The sequence below is a fragment of the Schistocerca gregaria genome, chromosome 4, assembly GCF_023897955.1.
Source record: "Schistocerca gregaria isolate iqSchGreg1 chromosome 4, iqSchGreg1.2, whole genome shotgun sequence".
Taxonomy (NCBI): Eukaryota; Metazoa; Arthropoda; class Insecta; order Orthoptera; family Acrididae; genus Schistocerca; species Schistocerca gregaria.
The window spans coordinates 752,114,756-752,132,867 of NC_064923.1; the positions used below are offsets into that span (position 1 = coordinate 752,114,756).

The window sequence follows — 18,112 nt, forward strand, 5'->3', positions numbered from 1 at the left end:
TCTTTATGTCTACAAACAGAAGCCAACCGGTTTCTTCCATCTGTTATTCTCCTGTATGCTACTGAAGTGGCACAGTTTTCCTTCGTCATGTGGCCAAACCACGAATGTGTCATCCATATACCTGTAGAACACCTTTGGTTTCAGGCGTGTCATTTCAAAAATTGTTTCCTTTAAGTGTTCTACGTACAGGTTGGCAATGCCTTGCACTTGGGAGGATCCCATGGCAACTCCGTCTATTTCTTCGTAGAACTTTACACGCAATGAAAGCGGGTGGTGATGAGTGAACAAGTTTCACTGTGTCACTATCAAAGTGACTCCCCAGCAACATCATACAATCTTCTAGCAATATTCCTGAGAGGAGAGATGTGACGTCAAAGCTGACTAGGTGCTCACCCTTCACATATATGTTGAAGCACATTCATAAACTCTGTAGTTCTTGACATGGTGGACAGTAACCCATGAAAGTTTTTGGTAACTGTGCCAGGTGTTCCGCTAAGCCGTACATTGTGTAAGGGTATAGATACATTGGTTAACATTTCAGGGGTTTTGTGAAACACTTGTACTCTTGGCAGTTAGTTCAATTGAGTAATGAATCATAATTGGCATTCATCTATGTTCAAGCAAACATTATTATTGTTATGTAAGCTATTAGACAATTCTGGGTTTCTTGGGATTGGATTTTTATGTTTGAGGTGCTCCTAGGGAGTAGTGCAGCAGTAAAAGATACACTTTTGACAAGTTTCAGTCATCACAAGTAGTCATTTTGAGTTTGCAGCACCATACATCATGCCATGGAGCTCCTCCCTGGAAAAGTTCTATGGTTTTTGTCAACACAGAGCTACGAATCTAGAACGAAGAAAAGAGAGGAGTCTGATGACAGAAATCTGTCAGATGAGATGTACTTGTGAAACAAATTGATATAATCTGAGTTGTAAATTGAGTCTGAGATGTATCCCAACCAATAAACCAGATTGTGTCCAAAGTACATAGCCTTTTCTCCTTCACAGTAAAAGCAGCTTTACGGAAAGAACAGCTGTAACTAGTTGGGGTCCCCTGTTGCATAAGGTGAAAGCATACTTCAGGATAGTGGAAACCCTCACACTTGGTGACCATATTTTTGGAAACTGCAGAACAGTGGAAAAAATCACTATGAGATTAAAATGCAAGAGGATCATACAGGGGCAGGACTCCAAAAGGCGAACACGTTACTGAAGAAACAGTACAGATAATGATAACAAAAATAAGCAAAATAATTAGCAGAAAATAAGGACATATGGGCAAATATGATGCCAGTGCAGTGTTAAAAACTGTGCCACATAAACTCAGAATTAAGATGGCTGCATCTAATAAATAGCAGTGTGCTTTATTAACAAAAACAGTAAGGTTAAGTTCGGCAGGTGAAGTTAATTTAACATCAAACATGAAAAGCTTCACAATGGTAATAAAATGGCATTGTTAGGCAAAGAAACCAGTACAAACAAGTCTTTAAACAACATACTGAGGAGATTTCATTAAAAATAACTACCAAGATGAGACCAAGATACCTTTCAGATCACTTATCAATTGCAATGTACATTTTCAAGTCAACATTAAGAGTGACTTCTATGGAGAAGAACTGGTGCCTACAGGTACGTCTCCTACCCATCACACACGCAATTACCTCAGCAACAGTTGACAGCGTTCACTGAGAGCCATGCCTCCATAGCATGGCATTACATCACACTGCACTACTCCAACAACCGGAGCACAGCCACACGCAGTAGCAGCAGTCACCATTGAACCTAGCCTGCTATCCAGTAGGCCACACACAATTACATTGTCAATAGTCATAAACACTAATTAAATTTCCTATCAGTCAATATCGTGAAAGATACACTTGTACATTTAGTGAAATTAAGGATGATAGTGTAAATAGTACGGAACATACTTGTATTAATAACAGACAAGTAACACTTATAAGTAACAGCATACTAAATGTAGAGTACACAAGTCATAATGAAAGACAGAGACATGAGGAAGAGTCAATTAAAATCAAATTAAATTATAATTCAAATGAAGACTTTACAGTTATATTTAGCAAATGTGTAAAACATAAGTTTCCTAACTTCACACCATCTGGTGGTTTACGTCCTATTTATTCCTGAAAGCATTTGATGGCATGTAACCAAATAACTGGGCTGACAAACATAAAATTAGATTTGTTGCAAATCATCTAACAGGAGAAGCAGCACAATGGGGTTTGTTAACCACAACACTGGACTGAAGGAGGCTAGAAAAAACTTTGTTTGGAGTTATTGAAAGCAAAACCTAGCAACAGAAAAAACTGAAAAGGCTATAGGGATTTTGAAAACTATCAGCTGAACAAAGTTAACTACTTCAGATGACCCAATACCCAAATTGAGAGGAACATCTCTTAGATGTTATTATAAGCTGTCTACCATGGAGTGTACAGAATAGGCTGATAGGAAAAAACTGGGGAAAGATAAATAACCTGTAAGAATACCTAGATCACCAGTTGGACAACTGAAATGCACTACAACAACATAAATAGAAGTAACAATAATGGAACTATATGGACAAGGAATAGCAGAAATGATAACAGTAAGCAGTAAGGTAATAGGGCAAGACAAAAGTGGAGAGGTAATGGTGACAACAGACACCAATTCAATAGGATTCTTGACAATAATACCAATATTATAGTAAGGTTCCAGCGAAGGGCTCGGTCCCCAGAAAATGAGCCACATCAGATAAACTCTCATTTGTTAAGGTACAACAATGTGATTAGTGGAGACCGCATAATATGCATTTGCATTTTACATGTGAATTCACATATTTGGCTCCTTTTCACTGGTTATTGCATATTTTAACTAAAACTTATTGTAAATTTTCGCCCTGTTTACAATATTTTAAAAATTTTAACGAGCACTCTCTAGCTTAATCTAGTTTCGATGTCTCACAGATTGACTGTGACCTATAACTGCGTGTAATCGTTAACCGAGAGGCCACTGCCTAGTGAAATCATTACTGAAGAGGAACAGGAACAGGCAGACAGAGTCAATGCTCCTGCACCCGAGCCACCGGTTAATCCCCTCCGCTGTCATACTGTATGCGTAGGCAGCAATTAAACTACGCAAGCTTTTAGTCACACATCCATTGTTCCAGTTTAACTTTCTATTTACTTGTACACAGTCGAACATGTTTACGATTTATAGTGTGTAACATGTTGTGCGCCATGCCGTCCAAAAAAAAGAAACATCGTTATGTGGATAGCTGTTCATCTTGGAACATTTACATATGACGGAATTGTTTTATATTCTTGAGTTGCAAGAAAAACGTCTTGCGGAAAATAAAAAAATAAAATAAAAATTAAAAAAATCGTTTCAAATAGACCAGCAAGTCAATCAGAAATGCAGAAAGGACCTTCTGACAACAGGCAAATTATAGTAGCATGGATTTGTCAAAAGTAACCAAAAAAGTCAGTTTAACATGTACCTATGTGAAGCATTCACTGCAAGCAATATTCCTCTTCACAAACTTACAAACCCTATCCTCAAAAGCTTCCTGCACAAATGTTGCTTAAATAAAAATATACTAGATGATCAACACTGCATAAAACTTACATACCAACAACTCACCTAAATGTTTCAGAAGAAATACGCAATGAACTCAAGGATAGCATTATCTACAAAGGGGTAGAATTACAGAGTTTCAGATGATTCAGATTGCATAGTAGTATTCAATCATAAGCCAATACGCCATAAATACAAATTTCCTAATATGCAGGTTTTCTATTAAAACTGACTAAGAAGATGAAAACAAAACAGCACACTGTTATGCATGAAATTTTTGTTTAAAATTATATATATGAAGAAACAGTATATGTTTGCTGACAGATGTTTCCCTGTTTCATTAGCTTTTCGGAATGACGGAGGTGGAAGTTATCCTTGCTACACATCTTTCACTCCCATAGTCCACCTTGCCTTGATCTCCACTAACCCGCTGCACACACACCCTGTATCCACCAGTCCCGTAATCTTTGTCCTGTCATTCCCTCTCGAGCCACTCCTCTGTGTCATCGTCATCGTGTGCTGCACAAACTCACTGGCTCTGGTGCATCTGTTACACTTCTAATCTGCACATGCTGCCTCTCCCTTTCACATTCCAGTCCCGTGCAGCTGCTATCCTCCTCCAAGCTATCGGCTGCTCTTCTCCAAACCTGTCTCCCACTTCCCACCTCTGTCTACCTCTACCACCCACACCTGACACAACCCATCACACCAGTCTACCTGCCAAACTGCAGTCCTGGCTTTGTGTGTTCAGCCAGTACAGTATAGCTGCAGTGGTGTACGTGTGCATGATGGAGGGATGGCAGCTGCGGATGCATGTGTACTTGTGGAGGTTTGTCTGAAAGCTAGCAAAGATTTCTGTCTTTCTTGTGTGCCTGTTGACAGCTCCACAATTCTACTGTCTCCTTTAGCCATAAATTAATTATATTCAAAAATATGTATCATGGAGAAGAGTTGTCTTGCAGCATGATAAGAGAAGAGAAGGAACTTGACAATAGCAAATGTATGATTCTGCAAAGCAGCCAGATTTTGACAGAGTGCTCAACAATTTGAGCTCAGATATGTCAGTAGGAGTCAGTGATTGGAAGTAATAAAACCAATATAATTTTAAAGAACTAGAAGGTTATTTAATCAGGTGCCCAAAGTCTATTAAATGGGGGTTTACTTACGTATCTGAAATCATTAGTCTAATTCTGTTGACAAGAAACTAGCCAGTTGTTTGGAGTCCTCTGATGAACACTTACCAGACAATATGCAGAGAGTGATATCAGAGCACGTACAACGTGAAGACATTTTGACCGCCAAAATTTTAACAGTTAATTGTCAAAGTATTCATAACAGACTTGCTGAAATCTGAATTGCAAAAGTCTGAAATATTTAGTGAGGCATGAGACATTTATTAAAAAGACAGATTAGATGCCAGAGTAGGGGAAGTGGTCTTTGCACTCACCAAAAATATTGTGTCTGTCTAGGCTGAAATTAAGTCTAACTGTAAAGTCATTTGGATGCAAGTAAATGGCCCAGGTGATGTTTTTACTGTCCACCCAATTCTGTGGTGACAGTTTTAAATTTATACAAAATGACCCTACACTGGGCTCAGAGGAATTATGGTAAAAGTTTAAAAAGATGATAAATCACACTTTGGAGAAGTATGTGCTGAGTAGTGGATTAAGGAGAGAAAAGAACCACCAGTGGTTTAATAACAAAATTTGGAAAATGTTGAGGAAGCAGAGTCTGTTCCCCTCTCAGTTCCAAAAAGAATGCAAAAATGAAGGAGGGCAAAAGATAGTCAAAATTTGTGCATCAGTAAAAAGGTTGATGCATGAAGCATATAACCTCTTCCATCATTACACCTTAGCAAAAGATCTTGCCAAGACATGGAGAAAATTCTGATCGTACACAAAATTGCTAAGTGGATCAAAGGCTTCTATCCAATCACTCATTGCCCAGTCTGACGTGACAATATAAGAGAGAAAAGGAAAAGCTGAATTTTTAAATTTCTCATTTAACAAATGATTCATATTGTACAAACATACCAATTTTTGACTGTCAACAGACTCCCATATGAAGAACATAATAACAGGCATACTGGATGTAGAGAAGTAACTGAAAGAGTTAAAAGTAAACAAGTCACCTGGTCCAGATGACATCTCAGTTTGGTTTTACAGAGAGTACTCTAAGGTGCTGGCCCCTCACTTAGCTTGCATTTGTCATGAATCTCTCACCCAGTGCATGGTCCCAAGCAACTGCATGTAACACTTGTATATAAGAAGGGTAAAAGAATAGACCTGCAAAATTACAGACCAATAGCCTTAACATCAATTTTCTGCAAATTTCTGAGTTTGAATATAATAAATTTCCTTGCGACAGAAAAGCTTCTGTCCACAAATCGGCATAGATTTAGAAAGCATCACTCATGCAAAACTCAGGTTGCCCTTTTTTCAGGTGATATCCTGCAAACCATGAATGAAGAACAACAAGCAGATTTCATATTCCTAAATTTCCAAGAAGTTGTTGGTACAATGCCCCACTGCAGATTTTTAGTGAAGATCTGATCATGTGGATTAGGTTCCCAGATATGTAAGTGGCTTCAAGACTTCTTAAGTAATAAAACCCAGTTTGTTGTCCTCAATGGCAAGTGTTCACCAGATGAGGGTATCATCAGGAGTTTGTCACCCCCATTTCAACTAAGATGTGTCATTCAGACACTAAATAAAAGTAGACATTTCCACAATTTCAGCAAGGTATAACATATCAATGTTCATAATGCAGTATGACCAGAATATGAGCACAAAGTCAGGGATCAATAATGATGAATTGGATAACAACTTGAAGAAGGGATCAGTTGATAGAACACAACCTGAAGACTCAAAGAATCATCAATCTGATAATGGAGGTTGGCTGGTTGATTTGGGGGAGAGGACCATTGGATTGGTAACAGAGGGAAGTGTGGAGGGTCAGTCTTAGACGGTGACCAAAGCTGAAACTCAAATGGATGTATGTGGCAGTAATTATGCAGAGAAGAACGAGTTTGCACGAGACAGATTAGCACGAAGAGCCACATCAAACAAGTCTTCAGACTGACTGCAACAATAGCAACAGCAACAATAACAACAACAATAAGATCCAAGCATGTTTCTTTATCTCACTTACTATATTTGGAGCACATTGTCGACTTGTGAAAATGCTTTCTTTACAACAGCTTCTTTAAAAGTTTTTCAAGAACAGAGTATTACTAAAATGAGAGAGACAAATGCAGATTCAAGCTCTACATTAGACTTGTGGCAGTTATCGACTGCAAGTGTCGACCGCCTCATCTTTGAGAACAAACTTCTTTGAAAACTGTTGATCTCAGTGTGTTCCGAACACTGTATCCGAGAGGACGTGTTTGTACCAACATGATCAAAATAAAGTTAATTCATTATAAACGACCAAACACTTAATGTTGGGTTCGATATTATCGTACGTAACATCTCGATCCCCACAGTGGTGACACCGACGCCCACGAACACTGCTTACGATGCCAGAAATGTGTACTGGAACTTCGCCATGGACAAACACTGCAGCAACCCTTTGTCGGATTTCTACGTCCATCGACTTCGCATCATGCCGCATCTGGGTTCAGTGTACAGGCAGTGTAATTAGTGTGTAAATTCCCGACTCTTGTGTGAATCGTGCTTTTTGGTAACTTTCATCACCTTCTCACACATCGACAATGCAACCGAGGCGCACACGTCGTCCGTCAAAACCCGCTCAACGTGTCGGTAATTTCACTTCCAGACAGTTCAGTGCTCCTTCGCCAATTAATTTGGACAATTTTGACTTGCTTTTGTGTAAGGCATTAACTTTGTGCAGTGCTTCAATGCTGGGCAATCATGCCAAACAATGGACTGCAACAAACGGGGACTATGTTACAAATCCCAGTTCCAACGAACTCCGAACTACAGCTAAATCGCATGCCTGGTCGAATTCACAGGAACAATTTCATCAAGGACATCCTACCGATCAACGACAATGCACCAATTACACCGACAACAATGTCAGCTCTTTCTCAATGCAACACTGAACGTGCCACACCACCTTCTACGCAGCACCCGAGCCACACCGACTCTGCTCGACCGCTACCGACAGCGACGTCACGGCCGCCGCCTGCTGGCTCACTGACCTCGACCCAGTCAAAACATACAGCTGCACGACATACGAACAAGCCACAGCTACCGCACCCGCATCCTGTCAACATCTCACAGACACTGTGCACACTTACTGTCCAGCCGTTCACTACTGGATCGTGCCCGCAACTTGTTCACCCACCCCAGAAGACGATTTCAGCCATATCAATGCTTCATACAGCAGTGAACGTGTTCTCATTCTGCCTCCGCCGAGTACTGAGTTTCACATTCACGATTGCACACACGATCTCTTCTACTCAAACTGTTATGTCAATACTGTGCCGCCGGCCTCGTCTTGTATGCCAGGTTACCCTTTGATAGAGACAGATTCTGATTTCGACCCCATCTTATTCAGTGATACACAGCAGACTGCTTCACGACATACATTTTTACCTGAATGACTGCAACAGCTATGTGAGAGAATTGCAAAATACAACTTGTTGGTACAAGATCAGTTACACATAGTGCAGCTGATACTGACAGAGCACGACATGCAATGAGATGCCTCTGTCTTGTTCCACCTCCGACTGCTGACGATCCTTTGCCTTTACTACCAGCTACAACTAATACCCTGACAATCACACTACAGGGATCTATGTCCCAGATGTCACAACTGTCATCATCACGCAGCTTCAAGTGGAAATTCTATGTTACTGTTGTGATACAAGCAACTTATTTACACCGCTGCCACCTTACCTCGGTAGTTCCAGGCACTTCGTATCTGCACCACGGCATAACCAGCCACATTCCAGTGCCGCTTGCTTTGCCGCCCTCTTCACTACCTTCGCAATGTACGACCAACACATCTGCCATTTCTGCTTCCACGAGTGAGCATCTTTCCATTCCGACACATGACCGTGCAGCAGTTTCGCTCGAGCAGCTTGCAGCCTTACGACTCGACTGCAGCGCTGACAGTGACAGCACACACACAGCTCCAGCTCCATCTAACTGTGTCGCCTCTCCGCCAGGGACCAGTAGTTCATCTGCTGATTCGACTTCTTCACTTTTACATTACGTCTCATCGCCTTCCTACTCCGACCACGGTTTCACAGACCACGTCCACCTTCCACCACCTCTCGCTGTCGTCATGCCTCATGCACAGGGCTCACAGCCACACCCCACAACCTTCGATGACGGCTGTTTCGCACATCAAAACACCGACACTATCAACTCCGCTCGGAACATCCTGCCATCTACTGCTGTGACACACTCACTGTCCACGGACTCTGAGGTGACGCTTCCGTCTACACCGAAGCCATCCGCCGCCAAGGTCAGTCATGTGCAAGTTGCTGTTTTCTCCCCTGCTGCGACATCAAGCGCCTGTATAATTCCATCATTACCGCGAGTGTTGCTCATTCGACATCTTTTATGCAGCCTGTTAAGCCACAGCATACTTGCTTCTTTATGTCATACGGTCAATAACAAACTGTTACCAAACATGCTGTACCTACCGTGGTGCTCGCCGGCAAATACTTTGGCAATACATCGCAATATACCTTCGACGCACTCCGTGCCTTTGATCGGATCAAAACCCCGCTGCGCCACACGGCCTCGGCACGACAATGTTTTCCCCACCGATACGCCGCCGCCTTCTGCTTCCACCGTGCCAGCAGCAGCATGGCACAGTCAACCTGTGGGCACCTTCCGCGCCTCCTTCCCTTCGCTGGTTGTGCATACCAAGACATCGAGAAACGGTCCGATCGCGCCTCGCACTAGCGCCTGCCACGACACAATTGGTCACATGCACCTGCGCCATCAGCCAGCCGGGTGCACACACGGCTCTTACCATCCTTACCGTGCTCCACACTACTGGCAGGAGCTCTGTGGCGGTTATCGACTGCAAGAGTCGACCGCCTGATCTCTGAGAATGAACTTCTTTGAAAACTGTTGATCTCAGTGAGTTCCAAACTCTGTATCCGAGCAGATGTGTTTGTACCGACATGATCAAAATAAAGTTAATTCATTATAAATGATTGAATACTTAATGTTGGGTTCGATATTACTGTACGTAATATCTCGATCCCCACAGACAGTTCAAGTGGTAGAGATACAGCTTTTGGTCTTCAGTGGCACACAAAAATTAAGTTGGTTTAAATCTTCTGCATTGTGTTCACTTGTCTAAATTCTTCTTATACACTATCTAATCAAAAGTATCTGGACACCTTTTAGTAGACATCAACATGGCATGTGTCCACACCGCACCTTCATGATGGCTTGAACCCTGCTGTACCATTAAATGGCGGAAAAACATGTCTGAATGTCTGTGGGGCATTGGCAGCCCGTTCTCCCTCAAGAGCCAAAACCAGAGAAGACATTGACCTGTTATCTGGAAAGCTAAAATAGGCCAATAAAAACACATCTTTTGGATAATAATAAATTTATATATTACTGTATTTATTTCTAGTACTTCATCTTTACGTATACAACTACTACTAATACTACAAAACCACAATAAAACCCTTAACTAGTTACGAAACTACTAAAAGCATGATTTTTTTTTTTTTTTTTTTTTTTTTTTTTTTTTTGTGCATTTAACCTGTAGATGGTTATTTCCATTACTGAATCTGCCCTCATACTACCCCAGTCAACAGTTATTGTCTGCTGGATTCCTTGGCCATTGGGCAGCACGACAGAGTGTTACAGTATAACAAGCAGTTCTACTATTCACTGTTACATCTTAAGAGTTTACAGTTCCATGATCAAGTCACACAATGTGTATTCTGGCATGCCCACACTGCTATCATTCATCTGTCTATTGATTATGTAAAGAAAAGTGACATACAGGCCATGAGCAGTCAGTTAATGTATCAATCTCTTCAACGGGTTAAGAAATCTCATTTTCAGTCCCTCCCTGATTTTAGCAAGAGACTGGTATATTCCCCTGCCTGTGTCTGATGTGTTCCATTCATTTTGCAACAACTGTAATCTTTTATTAACTTTTTCGCATTGGTCTCAGTCCCTTCGTACTTTCATTTGATGGTCTTTCTTTAACCAGTATAGCAGTCCTCTTTTTTCCATTTCCAAGTCCAATGGCCATATTCCTACAATTACTATTGAAGCATCATTTGGGGTGAAATTCGGGGTAGTGCAGGAGGCACCCATTATTCTTAGTATCACTCCTTGTTGAACTCTTCTCACTAATGAGGATACCTTTGCTAGATACAATCTATGAGCCCAAATGCTTTTACCGTATTTTATGACTGATGATACTCTGATTGTTTTCAAGGGAACTGAAATTACCTATCTGCAATGGTTATAGTTTTATTTATCACATTTGAACATTTGTTTCCTACTCCCTCTATATGATGTACAAAGTTGTGAAATTCATCCCCAAGTATCTCTATATATACCATTAATGTATCTCTAGATATACCATTAATGTGCTTCTTCTAATCATCATTTTATATTATTTTTGGGTTCCCTGCTACATTCCATTTCAGCAATAAGTACACACATTTAGAGGTGCTAATGACAATCTGACACTTCGACACCATCCCTCAAGTTCATGGAGCACCACATTATGTTTGTCTTCTATAATTCTTCTGGAATCAGCTTCCAATGAACAGCACATCATTTACAAATACTACCAGTCTGCTTATGTTACTGCTATCACGCAACTCATGTAAGTATGGGCTGCAGTGCTACATCCTAAAAGTCTGAATCACACACTGATCCCTGCAGACAGCTTTTTGTTATTGTCTTCATTATTTTATTTTCTGGTCAAATCGAAGGAAGACAGCCCCTGCAGCAATAGTCTCTCAGGAAATTGTACAGTGTTCGTGGATATGCCAAATCTCTAAGGTAACCAAAGACTACTGGCCACCAAAGGTAATTGAAAGTGTCTGCAATATCGATCACCATCATTAGTACCTGTTGCTAGTGAGAATGCCTTATTAATTGTACCTTCAGTTGACTTGGCCGTTCTAACCCCACGTGATGAGGTCTCGTCCTGTGTAGCAGTCTATGATTTTTTAATCTCTCGCATAATAGTTTTTAAAATATCTTGCTGAGAACGTTAAAAGATAAATTCGTCTGTAGGATTGGTTATTACTGGATTCTTGCCTTGTCCTTTACTCATTAGCACCACCTCAGCATTCTTAAATTGTGCAGAGACCTTTCCTTGCAAGAGAGGCTCATTGTATGGTTTGCACAGGAAATATGTAATTGGTCACAAAGGGTTTCTATTACATTAGCTGGAATCACATCCAGTTCTGGTGATTCCTTTTTTTTCTTTTTCACTCTCTTAAAATTATTTGCCTTACTTCTTTTGTGCAAAGGGATACATACGTTTATTATTTCTACAGTTCTTCAATAAAATTTTTCATAATGTATGCTGATCTTCTGTATCACCTTCTTCTCTGTCGTCAGGAAGCAGTGTTTCCATAGGCAGGGCAGTTGACTGTTCCCAATTTTCTGTTACTGTTTCACCATTTCTTCTGAGCACGGATAAGACTATTGGTGAATGTATCTTCTTGGAGACTATTTTATACAGTATGTCCAGGGATCGATTTCTAAGTTAACCTGCACAAACTGCAGCCACTGTCCATTTTTGTTTCCCATAACTCTTCCTTAAAATGTTGTTTAACAATCTGTATGTACCAAGAAGGTAGTAATGTCGGATGCTGGGGAATGGAGCAAAGTCGACATTTTAACTCATCCCAGAGGCATCTCATTGGGTTTCAGTCATGACTCTGGGCAGACCAGTCCATCTCAGGAATGTTATTGTCCACAAACCATTGCCTGACAGATACACCTTTATGGCACGGTGCATTGTCATGCTTATACAAACAGTCGTAGTCTCTGAACAGTTCCTCTATTGTACACAGTACATAATGCTTCTAAACGTGTTCATATTCTTCTGCAGTTAATGTTTTATAAAGTGCAATAAGAGGACCATACCCTAGCCACAAGCAAAAAAACATACCATTACACCAAATTTCCCTACTTCATTGTCAGCAGTGCACAGGATGGCAGGTAAGGTTTTCAGGCAGTCACCTAATGCAAAGCCTCCCACCACATTTCTGTACGTGACAGCACGATTCATCACTCCAAATCAGCCATTTCCAGTCGTCAAACGCCCAGCAGAATCACTCTTTACACCACTTCAAGCATCACTCGGCACTGACTACAGAAATGCGTCATCCTCACAGGAGCTGTCGTCCATTCTTTTAACTCCCTATACACAGTCATTGTGTTAGCTGTTCTGCTAGTATTTCTCTTTAACTCACAAGTGATTCCTTCTGCTGACTTCAAGTGGTTTCTTTGTTGTCACTCTCAGCAGTGCTCGACGGTTTAATGGTAGTTGTTCCTTCACTTTTCTACTACTCAGCCACATCGACGACAGTCACTCTGGTCAGCTTAAGAAGGGCTGAAAGGTCCTAGATGGATTTGTTAATCAGGTGACATCCAGTGACTAGTCAACATTGAGGAAACTGAGCTTTCTTGAAGGACTAATTCTGCTGTTACTGCTTCTTTACTGACAACACAACACTCTCCATCTCCTTTTATACTGTCTGACAGCACGACCGGTTAACTGGATACTTTTGATCGGGCAGTGTATATTATATTTATTTCTTGAGGAAAAAAAAAAGATAACTTACAGTTATCTACATAACTTTTCCACTATTTTCATATTTATTTCAGTTTTGTTAGGAAGCGTCATTTTATAAAAAATATTCATTTCATGTACTTTAAAGACTGTTTGCATTTACATATTTTGTTACCTACATATTTCCCAAATTTAAAGCATTCCCTGGTTTAAGAAACATGGCGAAATTACTTGATCTGTTGTTTTAATAACAACATAACAGACACAGTCTTGTAACTAATTTTGTTTTATTAGTAACTGAATAAAATAAACTTACTCATGCCTGGTGCACACATCACAATCCGAGATATGACAACCTGAGAAATCCCTTTGGCAGCTGCAATCTGTAATGAAAATTATAAAAGCTGCTTATCTGAGACATGATAATTAATAATCAGGATTCTTAATGGAGATTCATTTCTTTATAGCCACTCAAACAATCAAAACTCCAGGTTTGAATATCAACAATCCTAAGAAAAGGACAGATTGCTGCTCACCATAAAGATGACCTTTTGAGTTGCAGACAAGCACAACAAAAAGACTGCTACACATTATAGCTTTTGGTCAAAGCCTTCTTTTTTTTTTAAACAAAAAAAAAAAAAACCCATGCATTCATCATGAGCAAGCACATATGGCTGCTACCACTGGCAGCTCTGAGTGGAATGCGACTGTCATATGAATAGCAATCTTGAGTGGGATGGGGAAGGGGAGTGATAGCAGGGTATGGTGGTGGTGGAGGGGGGGGGGGGGGGGAAAGAGTGCTGTCTGGTGGGGATATAGGGACTAGAGACTGCCAGGCTTAGTGTTTGGAGATAGGGCACGGGTGGTTGAGGGGTGGAAAGGGGAAAGGAAAAGTAGAGGAGTAGGAAAAGTAGAGGAGTGGGAAACGAGAGGAGCAGGGAAGGGGAAAGGATGGGCAGGTACATTCGCAGAGGGCAGTATGCAAGGAGAGGGTAAGGGAATGTGGAAAGAGAAGATATGGTAGAACAAGGGAGTGGAAACCGTTGGGTGGAGGGTTTGGGGACAATGGGTTAATGTAGACTGAGGACAAGACAATTTTGGGAGTGGAGAATGTGTTGCAAGAATAGCTCCCATCTGTGCAATTCATAAAAGCTAGTGTCGGAGGAGAGGATCCAGATGGCCCGGTTTGTGAAATTAGTTGTGTTGTGCCCAGCTGCATGTTGTACCACAGAGTGGTCTACTTTGCTCTTGGTCACAGTTTGGCTGTGGACATTCATTGTGGTGGACAGTTGGTTGGTAGTGTGGCGTCGCAACTAGTGCGAGCGCACAGTTTTCTATCAAATATTTACTGTGAAATGTAGACAGACTGTAAAGTAGCCATCAGATTAGCATATGTGCTGTAGCGGGCAGATTACCGGTGTCCGTTCGTCTGACGTCACGACCATATGGCATGTCTGTACCGTGAGAATGTAAGACCTGTGCGCTAACTAGCCGCGTGTATAACGTGGAACTTTCATCTTTAATAACTTCTAACTGAGGAACCTGAGGAAATTAAAAGTTAATATACTAGTTTCTGTTATGAATAAAAATAAGTCATCCAAATTTGAGCTTTGAAACCTGCATATTTTGGAAATTAGAAAAATCTTACAGAAAACGCAAATTTCTACAATTTTCGAGTCTAAATAAATACCATTATGTATAGATCACCTTTAGTGACCATCCAACTATGAAACAAAATCACCTTCCGTGCTTTTGTATTTATTTTGAGAATTTTACTTTTAGAAATTCACCTATAACTTTGTTAAAACCATAAATGTTTTGAATTTTTGTGAACAGTTATTTTATATGAGTAGGTGAGAGTGAATGAGTGTGCCTGAGTGAATGAAAGAGGGACATTCGCCATTCTTTGCAAGTGTATAAAATCTAGGTTGGAACTCGCAAGTGTTCAGACGATGTAACCGTGGGAACAGAGTCGCCAGTGGTTCCCCATCTTAGTGAATGTCGGATGTCCAAGAGTGTATGGTATTGTACAAGCAGCCAGAACGTTCGCGAGTATTTAAATAATTTCTGGAAATAAAGTAAAGTCTAGTTTTCCTTTCGGTTTGTTAAATTATACAGTAAATTTTGTGTAACAAGAAATCATGACGTAAATGATTCAGAAGTCATGACTGGTGCGTGCTAGATTTTGGCGCGAGGCGCACCCAAAGAGTTAATTCTGATTGGCTGTGTGATGTGTGAGCCAATGAGATGCGAGGACGGTTAGCAGACTAGGAGAGTGAGTCGCGAGTGGATGAGGAGTCGCGAAGGAACTGTGATCGAGAAGAGACATGCTTGATGTGTCCTCGCGAATAATGTGTAAAATGAAGTCATAAAACGGCTTCATCGGTTCGGTACTGTGCGATTTGAGACTGGAAGAGTCCAGTAACGCGTAGTGTGAGTTTGAGCGAGTTGTGACTTTTCGTTCCGCGAAAGACGCGAGTAACTTTAATAATTAAAAGTGTGGCGGTACTTCGTAAACTTTTACTAAGTGCTTATGGCGAGCATTAACGTTAAAAAACGAACTATTATTGAACATCGACTGCAAACGTGTATGTTAGAAAATCGTCTGTGTTGCAGTTAAGTAAATTCCGTAACTTTGAAAGCTAATTCTGGCGGGGTTTGAGTGTGGATAGAATTGTGAACTGAACTTTCTTCAAACGTAGATTAGCGGGCTGATGATCAGGCTTAAAGACAATAAAGAGCTTAAATAGAATTACCAACTTCGCGTTCTCGTTTGAGTAAACAATTACTACCATTCCAATAACTCAATTTATTTAGGAAGATTGCTCATAGATTGTATTTCAGCAAACATGTATCGCGGCCTCCGGTGAGCGGCTATTAAATTGCAGTTTCTTCAACACTGCTTTTCTGCAATTTTTCCAGTAGCTGCTATCAGGAGAGGCGAGTGCAGCAACTACCTAAGAAACGAGGTAGGTGGATTTTTCTTTCAGGGAAAGGAAACTGCGCGATAAGAGCCTGACCCGTCGCAAGTGGTGCATCGGCCGGGAAATAAAAATAGTAAATTCCAGTGAATTTCAAAAAAAAGCAGTAGTGACAATTATCGGACAATACAGAAGTGCTCGCTATGTGTAGGAACTGTGTAGCGTACAAATTGATATCGCCACGTGAATAGGAAGGACAGTGAAAGTGTCCGTGAACTGTAATGTGTTGTACGGAACGGAAGAATTTTTCGGTGACTACGCGCCGATTGGAATAGCAGTCTACGACGGCGTCTGGCAGACGACGAGCTACGGAGACTACGCAGAGGCGACGACAGCAGTGGCAGTTGGCAGCGCTGATTCGAGCGGGGGCCCGGAAACTGGTACAGCATTGCAGTGTATGGTGAATGGACCCGCAGTTTCATCTAGCAGCAACGCAGCACGCCGAAGCACAAAGTTAAGTACAGTGCTTTTGAAAACTTTGTGTGTTTGTGGAGTCAAACTGAGAAAAATGGCTGAGTTTCAACCAAGTGACAAAAAGGCGGAACTAAGTTGTGATAGTGGGATGGAGACAGGGGAAAATGACCCCATGAATTTTAGTTTAGACGTGTCTCAACCCAATTTCAGTAGTAGTTTGACTGATTCATCCTATGTTAATTATAGTTTGGAGTCAGATCCAAATATGTCAGTGCCCAGTGAGTTACAGTTACCCATGCCGGTAGTTAATGTTAATAGGGACATTGTATCAGCAAATGAGGGGGCGAAGGATAATGTCGCCAGTATGCTGATGAATCTATTAACTAAGATGAACGTGTTGGATTCCAATATGTCAAGTAAGATGGATTCCAGTATGTCAAAAATGGATTCCAGTATATCAAAATTGGAAACTAATATGTCACAAATGGATTCAAAAATGTCTAAATTAGGATCTGATTTAAGTAATGAGATGACTAAAATGGGCGCTGATTTAGATTCCAAAATATCCGATCTCAGAGACTGTTGGAAGCAAGATTTAGCAGTGCTCAGTAGTAAAGTAAATGTTGAAATACAGCAGGTTAAACTAGAATGTACAGAAAATATTGTTCAAGTGCAAAGTGAATTGACGACACGAATCGAACAGGTTACTGAGGATCAACAGCAATTTAAATCCCATGTTGATGCAGAATTAGATAAAGTATGTGAGCACATAAAAGTGGTAGAGAATTCCAATGAAATTAATCATGCCACCTTAGAATGTAAAGTAAATGATACCAAAATTCGGTGTGAGAAACTTGGAGAGCAAGTTGTAAATAAGGTCAATAATTTAGAGACTCACATAAGCCATTTCAGTGAAAGTGTGAATGAGCAACTTTGTGGGCATGAATGCAGACTAACCAAAGTAGAACAGTGTGTTTCTAACCATAGTGGTAGTATAATTTCCAGTGGAATAATTGAATCTACCGAGGTTGCGTATGTTACCCACAGACAGTTTTTAAAATTTGACCCAAGTAAGAACATGCACCCCAGAGAATTTTGGAACGATTTTGAAGACGTTTTGCCGAAAGTATGGAGCGATAAACAAAAGATAGGCTTTATCACTTCAAATTTGATGGGAGAGGCCAGAGTATGGGGGAATTTAGCCTCTGAAAAATACGCGAAATTGTCAGAATTTAAATTAGCGTTCTTTGAGGAATACTGGGGAAAGAGAAAGCAGATGGATGTTCTTAATCGGTTCTGGTCGGGAGAGAAGTATGACCCCAAGAGAGAGGGCATCAAACGATTTGTTCAAAGGTGGGTAACAACTCTGTCCTACCTTAGTAATAAGTTAGAAACAGAACAGATCATATTAGGGGTAGAAAATAAGCTACCGTG

The 18,112-nt window shown here is 40.8% G+C and overlaps 1 protein-coding gene across 5 annotated transcripts in view; it reads right to left on the reverse strand.

Annotated features, from left to right (window-relative positions):
• LOC126365936 (sideroflexin-2) overlaps positions 1-18,112 on the reverse strand; it is a 139,958-nt gene that overhangs the window by 11,540 nt on the left and 110,306 nt on the right. For all 5 annotated transcript variants that reach the window (XM_050008711.1, XM_050008709.1, XM_050008710.1 and 2 more), the window contains one exon: positions 13,600-13,666. In XM_050008711.1, coding sequence (XP_049864668.1) covers positions 13,600-13,666 — 67 coding nt within the window. The remainder of the gene's footprint in view (positions 1-13,599; positions 13,667-18,112) is intronic.